Source organism: Ricinus communis, chromosome 2, assembly GCF_019578655.1.
Source record: "Ricinus communis isolate WT05 ecotype wild-type chromosome 2, ASM1957865v1, whole genome shotgun sequence".
Classification (NCBI taxonomy): Eukaryota; Viridiplantae; Streptophyta; class Magnoliopsida; order Malpighiales; family Euphorbiaceae; genus Ricinus; species Ricinus communis.
This window is the reverse complement of record NC_063257.1, coordinates 10,310,350-10,327,391: the sequence shown is the minus strand read 5'-3', so window position 1 is coordinate 10,327,391 and position 17,042 is coordinate 10,310,350. Positions and strand designations below refer to the sequence as shown.

Sequence of the window (17,042 nt, the reverse complement as noted above, 5' to 3'; positions counted from 1 at the left end):
TTATATCAATATAGTTTTAAAATCTTAAAAATAATTAAAATAATTATTATTTTTAGTTTTCTAATTATATAAATAAATATTAAATATTAAATATTTTATTAAATTATATCTGTCCACCTAATTTTATAATTTATACAAAAATGAGTAGTTTATTTTAAATCCATACTTATCTAGAATAGACCGCAATTTTTTTTTAGTGCTAGATGGACTAGAACTTCGCCTCAGGATCCTAGAAACCAGACACGTAAGAAGCCACGTGGTCGTCCCACATCACCTCTATGTTCTGCAAAACCGCCACCATGCTACGGGCTTTCTTCCTTTAAATACATAATAACTGCAGCCACCGTCTGTTCTTTTTCTTTTTCTCTTCCTACATAAAACCATAACTGTAAACTGGCCTCCAAAGATTAGAAATTCCAAAGACACAGGGCTTGAACATGATAAATCTTTTGGCTTTATGTCTCGTTTTCACTTCTCTTTTAACTGCAGAAGTATACTCTCCGTCCCCAACAACCCCGAAACAACAAGACAACCAGAAAAAAGAAGATGTCATTGTTAAAGAAGGCCATAGAGTTGTAGTTGTCGAGACTTATGACGAAGGTGGCCAACATAACACCAAAGTTTCAATCTCACCCCCGCAGGATCCTATCTCCGCCGCGCAAGATGGGAAATTTCCATCTGGGTTCGTTGATAACACTAAAGGAAAGATCAAACACGCAGCGGATGTGCTTCCAAATATAGGCCAAGGCATTTCTTCAGGTTATCGTCATCATGATCAAGATAAATTGGAATCAGGCCACGGAGTGCATGGCCCTGGAGAGCTTATTTGTGATGCTTTTGGGAAATGTACGCATAAGTTTGCTAAAGTTATTGGTAAAGCTAAAGATCAGGTTTCTGAAAAGGCACATGAAGCAGTTTCTCTTATGAAAGAGGAAGCTCATGAGGTTAAAGGAGTAGCACAAGAAATGATTCATAAAAAGAAAAGGATGGAACACCAAGCTGAAGAGAAAGTGCATGATGCATATGAGAAAGCCAAGGACATGGCATCGCAGAAAGCTCATGAAGCGAAAGAAGTGGTAGAAGATGCATATGAGAAAACTAAAGAATCTGCTGCTCGGAAAGCACAAGATGTTAAAGAATGTGCAAAAGAATCATCAAGTAAAGCTGAAGAAACAGCGAAATCCGCAAAAGATTTAGGGAAGACGATTGGAAGCCATATAGCAGCAAATGTATCAGAGCAATTTGAGAACGTGAAAGCAGGCACACAGGAAACAAGAGAGAGAGTTCGCAGGTCTTTTAGCCATGGAGTTGGGTATATGGGTTCAACAGAAGGAGTTAAATCTTTGATGGGCGTGATCAATTTGTTGGGTTTTGCTACGGCCTACGGGATGAGTGTTTGGGTTACATTCATTTCAAGCTATGTTTTGGCTAATGCTTTGACAAGGCACCAGTTTGGGGTGGTGCAGAGCAAGATATATCCTGTCTATTTCAGGGCTATGGCTTACTCTATTGGGGTGGCTCTGTTGGGGCATCTGGTTGGGCACAGAAATTTGGCCTTTAGTAGAAAGGCTGAAATGTTTCAGGTTTTTAATCTTATTGCATCGATTTCAGCAGTGTTGACCAATGCCATCTATTTGGAGCCTTTAGCTACTAAGGTATGCGCCTTTGCTAGTTCATCCTGGCTTTTCTTGCTATATATTGATTTAAGTTTAGACCTGTTTATGAACTGGAGGACTGAGCCAATAACTAGTTAAAATATGATTTGATAAAAATTATATACTGCTTTCCAAATAAGTTTATGCAAGTTCAAGGCTGATACTGAAAATGAACATCTCTAAGTTTGAAACTTGACGTTTTGTTATCATCGGTTGTTTGTCAAATTCAATTTCTTATACAAAGAATTTCTGAATGTTATATATATATATATTCATGTTATGCAGGTGATGTTTGAGAAACTAAAGATTGAAAAGGAAGAAGGCAGAGGAAGAGAAAACCTAGCTGCTGAATCAAATAAGGGAGAGCAGGAGCAGCTTCTTAGAGATGTCCCAGCAGCCACAGCCGCAGGTGCAGCTGAAGCCACCACAGCAACGAGAGAGAATACAGAGCAACAGGAAACGAAATCAAGAATGGTTAGACTGAACGAGAGGCTCAATTCCTGTTCATCCTTCTTGAACGTAGTAACCCTGATGAGTCTCACTTGGCACTTGGTCTACCTAAGCCAGTGCCTGAAGTGTTAAAAGAGCAGACAGATGAGAACTGGCGACAGGCTTTTGGTGTTTATTTGGTGGGGTTGCTCTCATCTGTCACTTTGATGTATGCTTTGTGCTTTTTTAGTGGGGTGGCTCTCATCGATCACTTTTATGTATGTTTTGTGCTTTTTTATATTAGGATTTGGTTTAGAACTAGAAATCTACAGGCAACGTAGCAAGGAGAAGAAAGTAGGATTCAGGTGTACAAATAAAATGAAGGGTATTTATGTCACTGTGGATTTTATGCTTTAAATTTCTGCTTCTGTATTAATGGATTTTATGCATTAACTTCTGCTTAACGATGAAAATGGAAATGCTGCAGAAACTTGCTAAGATCAAGTTTATTCGAGAGAAAAGGGGCATGGGTTTTTTTTAAATATATTAAGGTGAAAACATTATTGAACAACAATCACAGATGCAAAGAGTGTATAAAAACTATAAAAAAAACAATTGCCTTCGCAAACTACTGCTCATTAATCTTAATTCTTCGCATGCTCAATCATGCTGGCTATGAACTTGATCTGTTCTGTCATTATATGACTTGATTCATTCAGAGTCCTCCAAGAATCCGGATACTGTAAATTCTTACCTGTGATGCACTCTGCAAAAATGAGTTCGAATTCCACTCCTGTTTCTCTTCCTTTGTTTATCCAATTTCTCATTCAACCTGGATATATTCATGGAAAGAAAAGCTTTCTGGTCCATCATGTACTTGCCTTGTTTTTTCGGAGGCAGATTCTTGAGTTTTTCAAGGACTCAAAACTAAAGGGAAGGGACTGAAAGGGATACTGGTGGGAATGCCCCAACTGCAAACTCCGCGGAAACTTATCGGATAAGTTGCGTTGGCATCGAGAAAGTTCCGTGGCGTGGAGTTTATAATTGCATAAAAGGAGTCAAAGTAGTGGCTGCAGCGCGTCTAGGCACTTCAGAGTGGGCCGGCAGGCGGGCGAGCCCCACACCCCAAAAGCTCTTGAATCCGGTGATCAGAAATCGTCAAGCTTCTGCAGGAGAAGGCCAGACATCAGGAGAGGAGTCATAAGCACTGAAAATGATCGCACAGGCAACAATCCCACAAAGGGTAGCGAGTTCCTTCAGCTTCTTCAACAACCCAGCCCTCCTTTGCCGGAAGGTCATTCTTCTAACGGACACATTGGTAATGAACTCATGCTTCATTTTTCTCCTACCCAATGATCATGCAAACACGAAATGAACGAACCCTTTTCAGAACACTTGCAAGGTAAATGACCTAGAGATTTATAAGGGAAAACAATGAGAACATTTATGGTGAGATTATCATAGAGTAAAATATATAGCAAACAATTCGTGACTACTTCATAGACAAGTTTCCATGTAGAGATGAGAAAGAAAGGTAACTGGAGACTCACAGTTTGCTAGTTTTTGGTAAATGCATAATGATTACACGTCAGGTACACAAAATGAGACTTTTTCCAAATTTAGCAGTAGCATAGTTGATAGTTTGGCTGATGACGAAAACCTGACATCTAAAGAAAGATTGTACAGCATGTAATATGCAAAATGGACTAATCATATTTAGCAGAACTGAGTTGTACTTCAAATAAGGTGAGATTTTGTTCGTCCATCTTATAGATAAACCTAGATTTTTTATTTTATTCGTAGTGACAACTTCAAAATGATTTGCTTGCAAATATTACCTTCTTTCACCATTTAAAGAGCTTTCTAAGTTTTGGACATCCTAAAAATCTGAACACATTTTTCTCGTAATTCCCTCCAGAAATTCAATCTTTTCTAAACTACATATACCTTGTAACCTTTTATTAAAATGAACATAATTTTCTGCAACTCATATCAAAATCTGCTCTTCTGGAAAAAACAAGTTGACATGGTGGAAGATGAGTCATCTTACCTTTAATGACTTTTAACTTAAGTTAGACTTCCTTATTGCAATAAATTTAATGTCAATATCTAAATGGAAAGGAAAAGATAGCTCTTGTGATCTCCAAATGGGGGAAATACCAAAGCCAAGAAGCCATAAATATTAGAAGTTTGCAAAAATATTAGAAGTTTGCAAAAATTACCCGAGTACATTTGCAACTTGTTTTAAACAGCTAGGTCTTCCAGCAGCAAAAGGATTTCTCCAAAAACTACCCCAGAAAGCAAGAAGAATGATTATAGGGCTTTCATTTCCAGAAATAGACCCAAAGTAAACCAAAAGTTTCTTCTCAACTGCTGTGATATCAACTGCATCCAGTAAAGTTTGCAATTAAGAAGAGAAGGCATGCTCGATCTTTTGAACATCATTGACAAGGTACATCAAAAGATGTAAGGAGTAAACAGTTCCAATGGATAACCATGGAATGAATCTGAACAGATAATGGTAATGCAAAATATGCCCATAAGGCTTAAAAGAAACTGATGAAGAGAATATACGTATGCCATTAATATAAAAGGTGCATGGCTCTTTTCCTTGGTGGTTTAAGAGGAGAATAGGGCCCGGACTGTAGAAAGGCAATAAAAGATAGAAGAAGCCTTTGTGTATCTTAAAGAGAAAATGATGATAAGAAATTGCATAAGGTTACACTTTTCTTACTGATTACAGTACAATGTCACTTTCTAGCATTGTCACTGCCAACAGAAAAATCCAAGAACAGATGTAACAAATGTGACTTCTTCAAAATGAAGTCAGGAAATTAGCTTTACTATCTGCGGAGAACAGTATGGAAAAATTAATTTTAGTGGCATGTAAAAGTAACAATTATTAAATATCATATGCACAAGGAAAAAAAAGAAATAGAATAAATTGCCTGTATTACCTTGTCTCTTGGTCTCAAGTAATTGCCTGTAACCTTTTCTTTTGATCTGAAGTAACATTGTTAAGTTATCGTTCGATAATAAGATCCAATGAAGCTACAATGGTAACAGCATTTCTACTACTTATTAGAACTGAAACCAGGTATTATGCTGATTCCTCAACTGGCATCTTCCTTCTTTGCATTATCTCCTCTTCACATTCTAGATTTTAATGCACCAGTAAAGGGACAAATGGAAAAGAATGTGTTCAATACAATGAAAAAGTTCTGAATCGTGTATCTTTCAGTCTCAGAAAAGAATCAACAGATTATCCTTGGGATGACATTTAAATACTCAAATTGATAAGGTAAAAAAAAAATCACTTCTTTTTCTATAATAAGTAAACAAAGTCATCTTATTTAAAAGTCAAGACAACACAAACTTAGTCCTATAGTCACCATCTTCAGACAGATCTAGGTCCTGTAAATCCCTTTCCACTACTTCCCTTCTTTACTATATTTAACAATAAGAAGATGTTCAAAAGTATCTCAAACTTATGCGTATCAAGTTCATAAGTCGCTGAATAAGAATATATGAAAGAGAGATGGAACTTAAATATGGAATGAAGCAACTATCACCAACCAATTTGGTTTGTTGCCAGAAAGATTGGCACCTGAGGCAGTCATTCTAGTAAGAGGATTGACTGAAAAGTTTCAAGAGAAGAGAAAAGACCTGCATAATTCATTTTAAAGTCAATTTACTGAAGGTTAGGGAAAAAACCCAAAAACCATTGCATCTGATCATCTTATTTATGTTGTCTTCCCCTCATTCTTAAATTGTTGAAAAACGCATCTCCAAGAATAATATATGCGAATCCTAGTAAACAACTTAAGGCATGTAAAAAATGTCGAGTATTTACCACGAGTAAAAGAATCTTTCTGAATCAATGGAGAGGAATAAAATATGCATAGCTCTCCGAAATAGGTATATATGCTTATCTAATCCAGTTTAAGTCACGTTTCCCCTATTGGGTTCTAATTTTCTAGGCTGGTGGTATCCTCAAAATAAGCAGCCTTTCAGCAGATCTCAAGAGGATATAACACGGGAAAGACTTCATAGAACTGGTTTCCAACCAGTGGTCTTTCTAATTTCCCTTATAATTTTGAGGTATCTCTATTGACAGAATGCAACCACATGCTTTCTTCACTTGGGAACGGAGTAGATCAGCTTGGGGTGAGTTTACACTCTCATGTCCTAATATTGCTAGTAAAAATTCATTAATGTAATATATAGCACCAGAAACAGAGTTTCAGAAGAAAAAGCATGTCAACAACATTCAATAGCCTAAAGCTAAAAGGGACAAATTGTTAGCAGTGGCTCAATGCATATGAAACCTAGTCACAAGTATCATTTCCTACTGATGCTTGTGACTAGGAACCACAGAAGTTCTTAGGAAATAGTCAGAAGTGCAACTTAATACTGCATTAAGGTAATAAGATACCTGCATCAATGCAATGTCCAAAAGGAAGGGGTCTAAATTTGCTCAAATGTGACAGTCAGAAATCAAATTCACACATTTCTTGCTGATATTCAGGACAAAGAAAAATCATTGAGGTTTATCACATACCTGTATAAGTTCAATGTCTGAAAGGCAAGGGTCTGAAATGTTCAAATGGGACAGTGAAGAATCATACATCTCTTGCTGAAAGTAATTCAAATGAAACCTGGCTTTTGCAAATGGCATTATACAAGTTAACATGTTGCAGAATCCACTTGACACGGGACCAGCTGGGTTTGTGTTTGTGTCTGGTGTGGTTCCTTGGTGATTCTACATCCCACTTGTGGTCTCTACTATCCATTCAGAGTTTCGACATGGTTTTCATACATCAAGTACTTGTTTTTCTATCACTTCCAGATTCTGCTTAAGCTTGGCCCACTTCCCTAGATAATGGTACAACCCGTGAATTCAAATTTTTATAAGTGTGGGATTCTTCCACACTATTCATCATTTTGTAGCAACAAAATTATTGTTTTTGGAATCATTTAAGAGGGTGATTGGCGATGTATAATAGCTTACTTCAATCACCAATAATCATTACAAGAACAAGAACCTTCTTTGAAATGATGAAAACGAAGTGAATCTCTAAGGATTATTTCTCTCTTTTCCACTACCGAGATGAGCTTCATTGTTGCATGACAATCATGGCACACCCTCAAATTTTTCATCACCTTCACAGGAGCTGATGGTGGTAAACTAACAATTCCAAAACTCACAGCTAGTTTTTCACTGTGGTGGTTCACCCCCAATGTACCCTTGACTTCTTTTGTGGAAATAGTAACATTCTGAATCTTCTGATCAATATAACCTATTTTCCTTATCTTCTCCAACATTCCTTCTAATTTCTTGTAAATGATTTGACTCATTGGGTGAGAAATATCACCCACCACAAAAGAATGAACCTCATTTCCTACCTCAATCCAACTCTGACCAGGTTCCTTCCTAATTCCTCTATCTTTCATTAGTTCTCTTATTTTTGTGGCAGGTAAATCAATTCCAGCATCTGTATAAATGTTGTAAAGAAGAACATATGATGAAGATTCCTGAGGATCAAGCTCAATTAGTTTCTCTGCAACATGCTTCCCTGTAACAATATCCTTATAAATCCTGCAACCACTCAACAGTGTTCGCCACATCACTGGATGATCTCCAAAACCCGAGTTTAAAATAAAATTTTTGGCATCCAGCAGTCTTCCAGCACGACTGAGGAGGTCAACAATACAGGTGCAGTGCTTTACATTAATTTTCATGTCATAGTCTTTCTTCATGCTTTCATAGTACCTGTCATCACCAGAAAGAGAGAACCCCACTTGTACAATGAGTTGGAAAGACACATGAATAATGATTCTACTTGAAGAAAGTCTTCAAATAAGAAACATGACAAAACTTCTATTCAGGCAAAAGATATGTTAATAGAATTCAATGTTTTGCTAAATGCCAAGTGAATCTGTAAAATGCTTGAAAATTTTCATTTTTCTACATTTCATATTCTCAAATTGTAGATAGTTGGAGAGGTATATAATTGTATTTTGTTTCTAGAGCTATGCTCTGTGTATTCTTTGGAGGTCTGAGCAATAAAATTGTTCTCTCCGACTAGCAAAAAAAAAAAAAGGAAAAAAAGAAAAAGTTCATCTGTTGCTTTAACTGGTTTATTTCACCAAAATGTTATTTTTAATCATAATGTCCAACCAAAGCAGACATGCTTGCCGTCTCCAAAAAAAAATCAAAAAAGAAAAAGGGCTCTCGTGTCATACCTCAGTCCTTCCTCAACAAGCCCTCCATGACTACAAGCAGTTAGAACTCCAAGGAACGTGATCTGGTTTGGATGAATTCCGTAACTCTTCATCAACTCAAAGAGGTTAATGGCATCCTTTGCATGTCCATGCTGTGCATTGCTGCAGATCATCACAGACCAGGACACCACATCAGGATTCTTTATCTCCTCAAATGTTATTTTGGCAGAATCTAAGTTGCCAGACTTTGCATACATGGATATTTGTGAATTTTGAACAATGGCCAAGGTCCCAATGCCAGTCTTCACTGCATATCCGTGGACCTGCTCCCCAGATCTTTCTGCAGCTACATCTGCACATGCACTCAACATAGTTGTTATTATGAACTCATCTGGTTTCTTTCCAGATGCTAACAGTTCATAAAATAGAGCTAATGCACTTTCGAATTGCCCATTTTGAGCATAACCAGCAATCATGGTCGTCCATGAGACAATATCTAACTTGGGAGTTGAATTGAAGCATTTTAGCTGATCCTCAGTTGAACCCAATAAGGAGTACAACTCAATAAGTGTGCTCCCAATGAATTCATCAGATTGAATGTTGTGCTTACAGATGTGGGCATGAATTTGTCTTCCATACTCAAATGCTTCAATATGGTTACAAATCTTGATAATGCTTGAGAATGTAAAATCTGAGGGCTTTATCCCTTGCCTTTGCATCTGAGAGAAAAGTTTAAGTGCTTCATATGCACATTCTTTATCTATATCCTCAGTCTGGATGAATCCAGCAATCATGGCATTATACATCACAACATTTTGATTAGGACTTGTTCTGAAAAGTTGAATTGCATCACCCAAATACCCAGTTTTTGCATACATATCAAGCAAAGCAGTCCCAACAACAATATCCAAATCCAGCCCTTGTTTGACAGTATATCCATGAAGTGTTTTACCATAACTAACCATATTATTAAGATTCAAATAACATGACTTTAAGGCACTTCCAAGTGTGAAAGCATTCAATCTTAATCCAGTATGATGCATTTTCACCAAAAGTTTCAACATTTCCTCGTATGCACCAACTCTGGCATACCCAGTAATCAAAGAATTCCAAGAAACATTATCCAACTCATCAGACGACTCAAACAAAAGCCTTGCGTGATCAATTCTCTCACATTTGCAGTACATATCAATAAGCAAATTGGTCAGGAAAACTTGCTGACCCAATCCACAAACAATAGCCAACCCATGAATGACTTTACCTAATGCAAAATCCTTTATCTGACCGCAAGCACTTAGCACACCAGCGTAACTGAACTTATCAAGCTTTAAACAAGCCATTCTAGCCTCACTAAACAAACCAATAGCCTTGTGATAAAAACCCATCCCGCCGTACCCAGAAATCAAAATATTATAAGAAATAACACTTCGTTCAGACATTCTATCGAACAGTTTTTGAGCATTACCCATTTCCCCCCATTTGCTATACAGGTTAAGAAAATTATTTAACAGGAAGAGGCAGGGATTGAAAGCAGTTTTGATCATGTGGGCATGAGCAAGCTTTCCATGGATTGAAGACCCAGATTTTGAAGAGAATTGTACTAGTTTTGTGTAGGCAACTGAGTCCAACGGGAAAACTGAAGGCATGGTCGATAATGTTGTGGTGATACTGTTACAGTTGGCGGGAAAGCAGTGAAAGATGTGGTTAATTGTGTGAAGTAAAAGAGATGATAGGGCAAAATTATGGCGTTTGAGAGGCAATTGAGCTTTTTCTGCTTAATTTTCGTGAAGTAGCATAGCATGCATTGAAATATGCTGAATCGTGAATGCATAGATGGGAATTCAGCTTTGTTTATTCTGAGAAAAGGGTTGTGCTTTTATGTTTAGATTGAATTTGAGGCATTTGGGTTCTATTGACTTTGATTCAGTAGCTTGTTCCTTGACTCTTTGATGTGCCTGTGTCCTGCTGTATAACCAAAAATAAATATTACTTTTCTTTTTAAGATAACAGATGAATCTGGTGAATTGGAGTATTGTGACTGCTCCGAAGAGGCAAGGGGGTTTAGAAATTCGGAATTTGCAGGGTGCTAGTTTGGCTTCTCTGCCTATGTTAGGCAGGCATTTTCTTACTAAGCAGTCTGTGATATGGAGGGTCTGATAAAAGCTGCTCCAATTATTGAATTGGGTCTTCAATCCTGTGTCTCGAATGGGTTGGACACCTTATTCTGGCTAGACTCTTAGCTACTAAAGTTTCTTTCAATAGTTCTGGCTTTGAGAGATTTTGACCAGGCAGTTCAATACAGGAGAGTGACATATTATTGGGATGTTAATGGAGGTTGCAAATGGAACCTTATTTCTGGGGCACTTGTTATCTGGTTTATTACCTGCAGAATTTGAGCCAATTTTTTCTGCTTCAACAAATGTACTGGAGTTGATGAGTTTATCCTTCAGGGCTGTTCTTTTAGTTGCCAAGTGTGGAACAAATTTTTGTCTCTTCATTTATAGAGGGCAGCAGCAGGATCTCAGTGAGAATGAGTGGTTTGTGGTGCAATTTCTCTTCTTTTCCAAATATTCCCCTGATGTATGCGAATTTTCAAAACTGAGAAGATGACTGGGGAGATGAAGGTGTCTTTTGGTTGCATTATTGTTGGGAGGATGTAGTTTAATCTTTTCACATAAAAGCTGATTCAATTTTCTATTTTGGCATTTTAATATTTAAAAATTAAAAATTGTAATAATTTATATTTAAATTTATTAATACTGTTAATTTGATAATTATTTATTATTAATTTAATTTTTATTTAAAATTAATTATGTCAAATTTTTATAGAATTCAAAATAAATAGTCTCATAATTTTTTTTTTCAATTTTCATTCATTTTTTATGAGTTTTAGACGAATTTTTTAAATGATTTAACAAAATTAGAAAACCGTACGGCTTCTTATCTATTCAATGATACTGATTCTACACCAAAATAGATTTTATTAAAATTTAATTACCATAACTATTGGTTTAACACTAATTATTAATAATATAATTACGAGGTACTAAATAATTGAAAAAAAAGGACCTAATGGGTTCAATCAACAGAGTCTCTAGGAATTCGATGTGCTCAATTAGTTGGAAGACACCTCTGCTAATTGGATTAAACTTAACAGGGATGTGTTAGTAAAGGAGATCTTGGGTTAATCTGAGTGAAGCTGTTTTTCAGTGTAGTATAGTATAAAAATATTTCATATACACTTGGAGAAAGTATAAAATTTCATCCTTTAATTTATTTTTATTTTTTTTTATATAAGAAATCTTTTGAATTTTTTTAATAATATATTAGTATCCTGAAAATTAAAATATTAACAATTTATATCCAATTCATTGATATTATAAAATAATTGTGGTTGATTCATTTTCTATTAGTTAGTTGTGATTTTACCATCATTCCTTACCAATTTAGTTTTCATCAAAGACTAATTGTGTCAAGTTTTATAAAATTTAGAGAGAAAAATTAAATAGAGAAAAATAGTCTTATAAATATATTTTTTTAAGATTTTAATCAATGCTGACGAGTTTTAAATAATCCGATAAAACTTTTCATCAAAGACTAATTGTGTCAAGTTTTATAAAATTTAGAGAGAAAAATTAAATAGAGAAAAATAGTCTTATAAATATATATTTTTAAGATTTTAATCAATGCTGACGAGTTTTAAATAATCCGATAAAACTAGAGAGTTTTATATTTCCTCATATACGATAGACCGATTTTACAATAATCAAACTTCGTTTGAGATTTAATTTCTAAAATTATTAACAATATTAATAAATTTAAATAAATTACTAATAGTATAATTTTTAAAATATTAAAATATTATAAAATAAAACTGCATATGATCTCTTGTATCAAATGATTAAATTATATGATCAATTTTTGCACTTTTTTCTATAAATTAATTTCAACTTTAAAAGATATATATATATATTTTACCATATCTATCCCAGAGAATTTGCCCTTTTCTATTTGTGGGGACTTTTAAGCCTTAAGGAAATACTCCAGGAGTTCTTCGGAGTGAGGCCATTCATTTAAAAGCTACATACTATATCGCACGAATACCGAAATATGAAACCTGATGCGATATGACATTAATACATATACATAGAAAAAAGATTTAAAAATTATTCTCCAAATAAAATAGTAAAATGTTTTAATTATTTTTTAAGTTTTCAAAAATAAATAAAACGTTCAGAACTTTCCGAAGACTGTCGTGTGCCTCCTCAAATTAATAGTGACATCCGCTGGCAAGCTCCTCAGGCATGGTAGAGTAAAAGTACACTGTGATGCTTCTTTTGATGCCAAGAGAGGAATCCGTAAACTTGCCTATATTCGTTGCGATGATGGCCGGCGAGTGGTTCATTTACGGGGAAAAGTATGTCAAGTACAGTTCTGCTCTTGTGGCAGAAATTTTGGCACTCAGGGAGGCCATCCGATTCCTTCCTCCCATCAAAGATGGACGCGACTGAAATGAACCTGCGTGCGCTAGCGGCAGCAGAAAGCTACAAGGGCCACAATAACGAAACTCCCCGATAGATTCAAGCAATCGTACGAAGGAGATGCGTCTTATTTCTTCACATTTTAATCGTTTTTTTCTTTTTTCTTTTTAAGGTACATTCCTAGAGACTAGAGAGGTAAATAGGCATGTTAAAGTTATATCAGTAATCCATAAATTTTACACTTTATAATAAAAAAATATTAAAATTTTAAATTATAACTAAATAATTAATAACACCGATACATTTAAAAAATAAAATACATATATAGCTACTAAGCTTTACATTTTATACCAAAAACATATCAAATCATTAATTTTTTTATAAAAATATATCATTTATGTATCCTTTAAAATTAAAATTTTAATACCGTTTTATTATAAAATATAAAATTCAGTGACAGTTTATATAATTTTTTCTAACACTTGTCAAAAAATATTTATCAATATTTTTAAAAATAAAATTTAATAGACATTTAATTATAAATTAATAATTTGGTATTTTCTATTCAATTTCTTTACAAGGTTTAACAGCACAATAATTTTATAAGTGGGACGTCTTAATTGGAAAAAATTATTGTCTAATCCAACTATATATTAATCGAGATGTGTCGATCATTTCATATTAAAAACACATATAAATGCATTTTGCTCTTCTATATATATAATATGCGACACTTTCTTCACATTACTATTATTAATATAATTTTGTTTTTGTTTAATTCCAATATTTCTCTAAAGATTTATAAATTTTTTTATCAACTTTTCAACATCATCTATAGCTAATAAATTAATGGAGAGAGAGATACAGCCAATATGCACAAGCACACGTATCTTAGAGCCAATTGAGTGGGTGACTTACTCCCTTAATCTTTATCTAAATTATTCCTTCATGTAATGTATAAATGATACGGACTATAATCCTTTTTCGTGGAAGCAAGTTATTAGTATACAAATGATAATTAACAATATCATATCCTAAAAATTATACTCTAACCTTGAACCAAATGACACGAATTCACTTTTCAAATGAATTAATATTGAAAATTGTTGTCTTAACTTAGATAGATGGTTAAAATCTGCATGAAAGGTAATACAAATACTTGCCCCATTGCCTCTGAACTTTAACTAAATTCTACTTTAACCTCTAACTTTTTATAGGAAAAACTTCAGTACATTATCTTATAGTTCAAAATATTTTCTCTTAAAAGCCTATAATTTATTATTTGTTACTTTGGTACCTTGTATACATGACTGTTAGTAAATAATGACTAAATCACTAATACCGTTCGCAAATGCTGACGTGGCAGTTGGAAGAACAAAAAGCTATTGCATGTCATGCTATAATTCTTTAATAATATTATATAATTTTAACCATTACTTGCCAACAGTTATATTCACATGGTACTAAAGTAAAAAAAAATAATAAATTATATATTCTTACATGAAAATATGTTAAATCATAAGATAATTTAATAAAAAAAATTCTTATTTTTATAATTTATTTTTATAATATTTATTTATTTATTTTTATTGGAATAATAAAATAATGGACATTTCAATGGCATTGAAAAAAGTTTTTCTGCAAAAAAATCGATGTCTTAACTTAATCGGTAAGATGAAATTACTCTAAACAGCAATGAATCCCCATTACTATTGAATTTTTACTAAATTCTACTTTAGCCTCAAAATCTTTTCTACGTTGAAAATGTGATTTGTTTTATTATTTATCGTATATTTATATTTATTTTATAAAAAGATAATTTATCTCCGTTTATATAGTGTTTGATTAAAATTCAAAAAATTAATAAAATTTATATAGAGCGAAAGTTAATTTAATATTTTATATAATTAAATTTGTATGGAATTGGTTATAACTAAACTAAATTCTAATAAAATAAGTAAAATGTCTAAATAAATTCGACATTACTAAATCAATACATTTCAATATCTCTTTCAATTTCAATATATATATATACCAAATGGAGCCGAGAGTTGTTCATTCTATAATCCTCATGCTGTAAACTCAAGGCAGGAGAAATCCTCAAGCTAAGACCGTATAGAGGCACCTTGCCATGAGAGGTCTTTCTGCTCTTTTGGATTCCTATAGTCGAGTTAGCCCTTTTGGATCATAGAAGAACAGATCGTGGAAACAATTAGCTCATAGCCAATGGATCGAGAAGAAGAGATGAAGAATTTAGAAAGCCATGAGAGAGAAGAATATTATGCTCATAGATGAAAGGAAGGAAAACTTGCTTGCCTCATTACTTCTCGACTCCTCTTTTTATAGAGAAGCCTAAATACAATAAGACAGAAAAGATAAGGTGGGAATCTTATCTTTGATACATGTCTTCCTTAGAAGAAAAGATGAGATTTCCCACTTACAAAAGGATAAGTCCTATCTAATAATACACTGACATCTCACATGCATATTAAGACGATAAGTCTTAATAATACACTTACATATCACATGTAGAAAAGCAGAAAATAATTCACCTAATAAGACAAAAAAGATGAAATTGGAATCTTATTTTTTTATTACATGTTGATTTATTGAAGAGAAAGCTAGTCTTTAAGTCCAGCTCACGAACTACTATCATTGCCAGCTCAGAAAATACTGTCATAGTCATCATCATCCATAGGTTGAGAATCTTGCATAATGGCATCCTTCTGTTCAGTGGTCAGATTCGGATCATCTAGTGGGGTTGGTAGTATAGGAAAAGTGGAATGTTCAATAATGGAGTGTTCAGTCCATAGATGTCCATTGTAAGTGCAGACTAGTGGTGTAGAAACATCAGTCGTTCCTAGGTCATTTCTTAGTTGTAGGGTGTGCTTTAAATCCTTTGTTATTGTTGGAGGAGCAAGATGTAAAGGCATTTCAATCGTTCTCCAATAATGACAGATGTTTTGGGTTGCATAAGTTTCTTCTGAGAGCTGTAGGTAAGGCCTGTGAAGAATGTAAATGGCATGATATCCTGAAACCTTGAAGTTATTGTCTGTGAACAATTTATTTTCATGAATAACTCTGAGGATATCCCTTTTCCATTGGCATGGGGTTTTGAACCAAGTGAGGTATTTCCATAGATATGTTCCTGTATTTGTCTCACTATTGAAGAAGTATAGGAGATCCATGACTGGTATTTCAATAGCATGATAACAAACTGTGGAAAGACACCATAGAAACCATAATTCACTTTCAATTTGTGGATGGGTAGGAGAAATGTGATAAATTAGGCACCAAGGGTAATCTGGATAAAAGAAATTGGGTTGGATGGGTAGCGAGAAAGTTTGTTGGATAGTTACCAAATAATGAAACATCATATTTCTGGCAAAATCATTGATCTGTCTCGTTGTGAGATTTGTGGGAAAGTCTGGTGGTGAGGGAGGTTGCAGAGGGTTTTTTGAGGACGAAGAGGCCATGAAGATTATAGGGAGATTAACTGTTGAGGTGAGGAGGACAATAGGTTGGTGTTTTGGTTGTGGCTTTGACAGTCTGGATAAGAAATTTGGGATAAGATTTCTCGTCCCTTTTATTTACTGATTTTCAAAATCATATATGTTGAACCATGATTTTAACCTCAATAATTGAGGTTCTGGTAAGGTCTTTTGGTTGGATTCAAGGATTTTTGGAAATGAAGAATTATCCATCCGAACCAGGAAGTGTTGTCCAATCAGGAAAAACTCAAACTTTTTTATCCCGTATTTGACTGCCAAGATCTCTTTGTAAGTTGAGTGGTAATGCTTTTCTGAAGGAGAAAATTGTCCTGATGCATAACCACATAGTTGTTCCTTATTTTTGAGATTTTCAAGGAGAATGGCCCCCCACGCATGATCAGATGCATCCGTTTGAAGGATAAGATTTCCTGTAGATGGAATGGTGAGAGGTGGAGGATTGTGAGCCAATTCTTTTAGTCTCCGGACAGCTGTAGTTTGTTTTGTTCCCCAAGGAGGAGGGTCTTTTTTTAGCATTTTAGAAAGATGACATGTGTAACTGGACAGGTGTGGTATGGCTTCCCTGACATAGTTGAGTATTCCAAAAAACTGTTGTATTTGCTTTACAGAGAGATTCTCATCTGGAAAGTAATCAAGCTCTTTTGTCAAGTGTGGACCATACGTGTATTGGCCGTCTTTGAAATGCATGCCAAGAAACTCTATCTCTTGTTGGCCAATAATACTCTTTTTCTCTGACAGCATGA

General features: G+C 34.5%; 2 protein-coding genes across 5 annotated transcripts; one reads left to right on the top strand and one right to left on the bottom strand.

The window, feature by feature from the left end:
• The first annotated feature begins 350 nt into the window (after positions 1 to 350).
• LOC8283246 lies at positions 351 to 2,481 on the top strand. Its single transcript, XM_015720940.2, has 2 exons — positions 351 to 1,655; positions 1,941 to 2,481. Exons 1-2 carry the CDS (start codon positions 438 to 440, stop codon positions 2,235 to 2,237), a joined length of 1,515 nt encoding a protein of 504 aa, XP_015576426.2. The 5' UTR covers positions 351 to 437; the 3' UTR covers positions 2,238 to 2,481.
• Positions 2,482 to 2,729: 248 nt separating this feature from the next.
• Positions 2,730 to 10,969, bottom strand: LOC8283249 (pentatricopeptide repeat-containing protein At3g13880). 4 transcript variants are annotated; one of them, XR_007214694.1, is made up of 4 exons: positions 8,331 to 10,969; positions 6,646 to 7,857; positions 4,307 to 5,240; positions 2,730 to 3,495 (listed from the first exon to the last, which is right to left on the bottom strand). XR_007214694.1 is itself a non-coding variant. In XM_015720946.3 (3 exons), the coding sequence occupies exons 1-3, from the start codon at positions 9,953 to 9,955 to the stop codon at positions 7,101 to 7,103; spliced, it is 2,289 nt and encodes a 762-aa protein (XP_015576432.2). In that variant the 5' UTR covers positions 9,956 to 10,969; the 3' UTR covers positions 6,476 to 7,100. The 4 variants fall into 4 exon arrangements, 2 of the variants coding, with proteins under 2 accessions (XP_048226622.1, XP_015576432.2); XR_007214695.1 differs by lacking the exon at positions 2,730 to 3,495 and adding an exon at positions 3,635 to 3,751 and having other exon boundaries at positions 4,307 to 4,469; XM_015720946.3 differs by lacking the exons at positions 2,730 to 3,495; positions 4,307 to 5,240 and having other exon boundaries at positions 6,476 to 7,857; positions 8,331 to 8,471; positions 8,565 to 10,969.
• Positions 10,970 to 17,042: the final 6,073 nt, after the last annotated feature.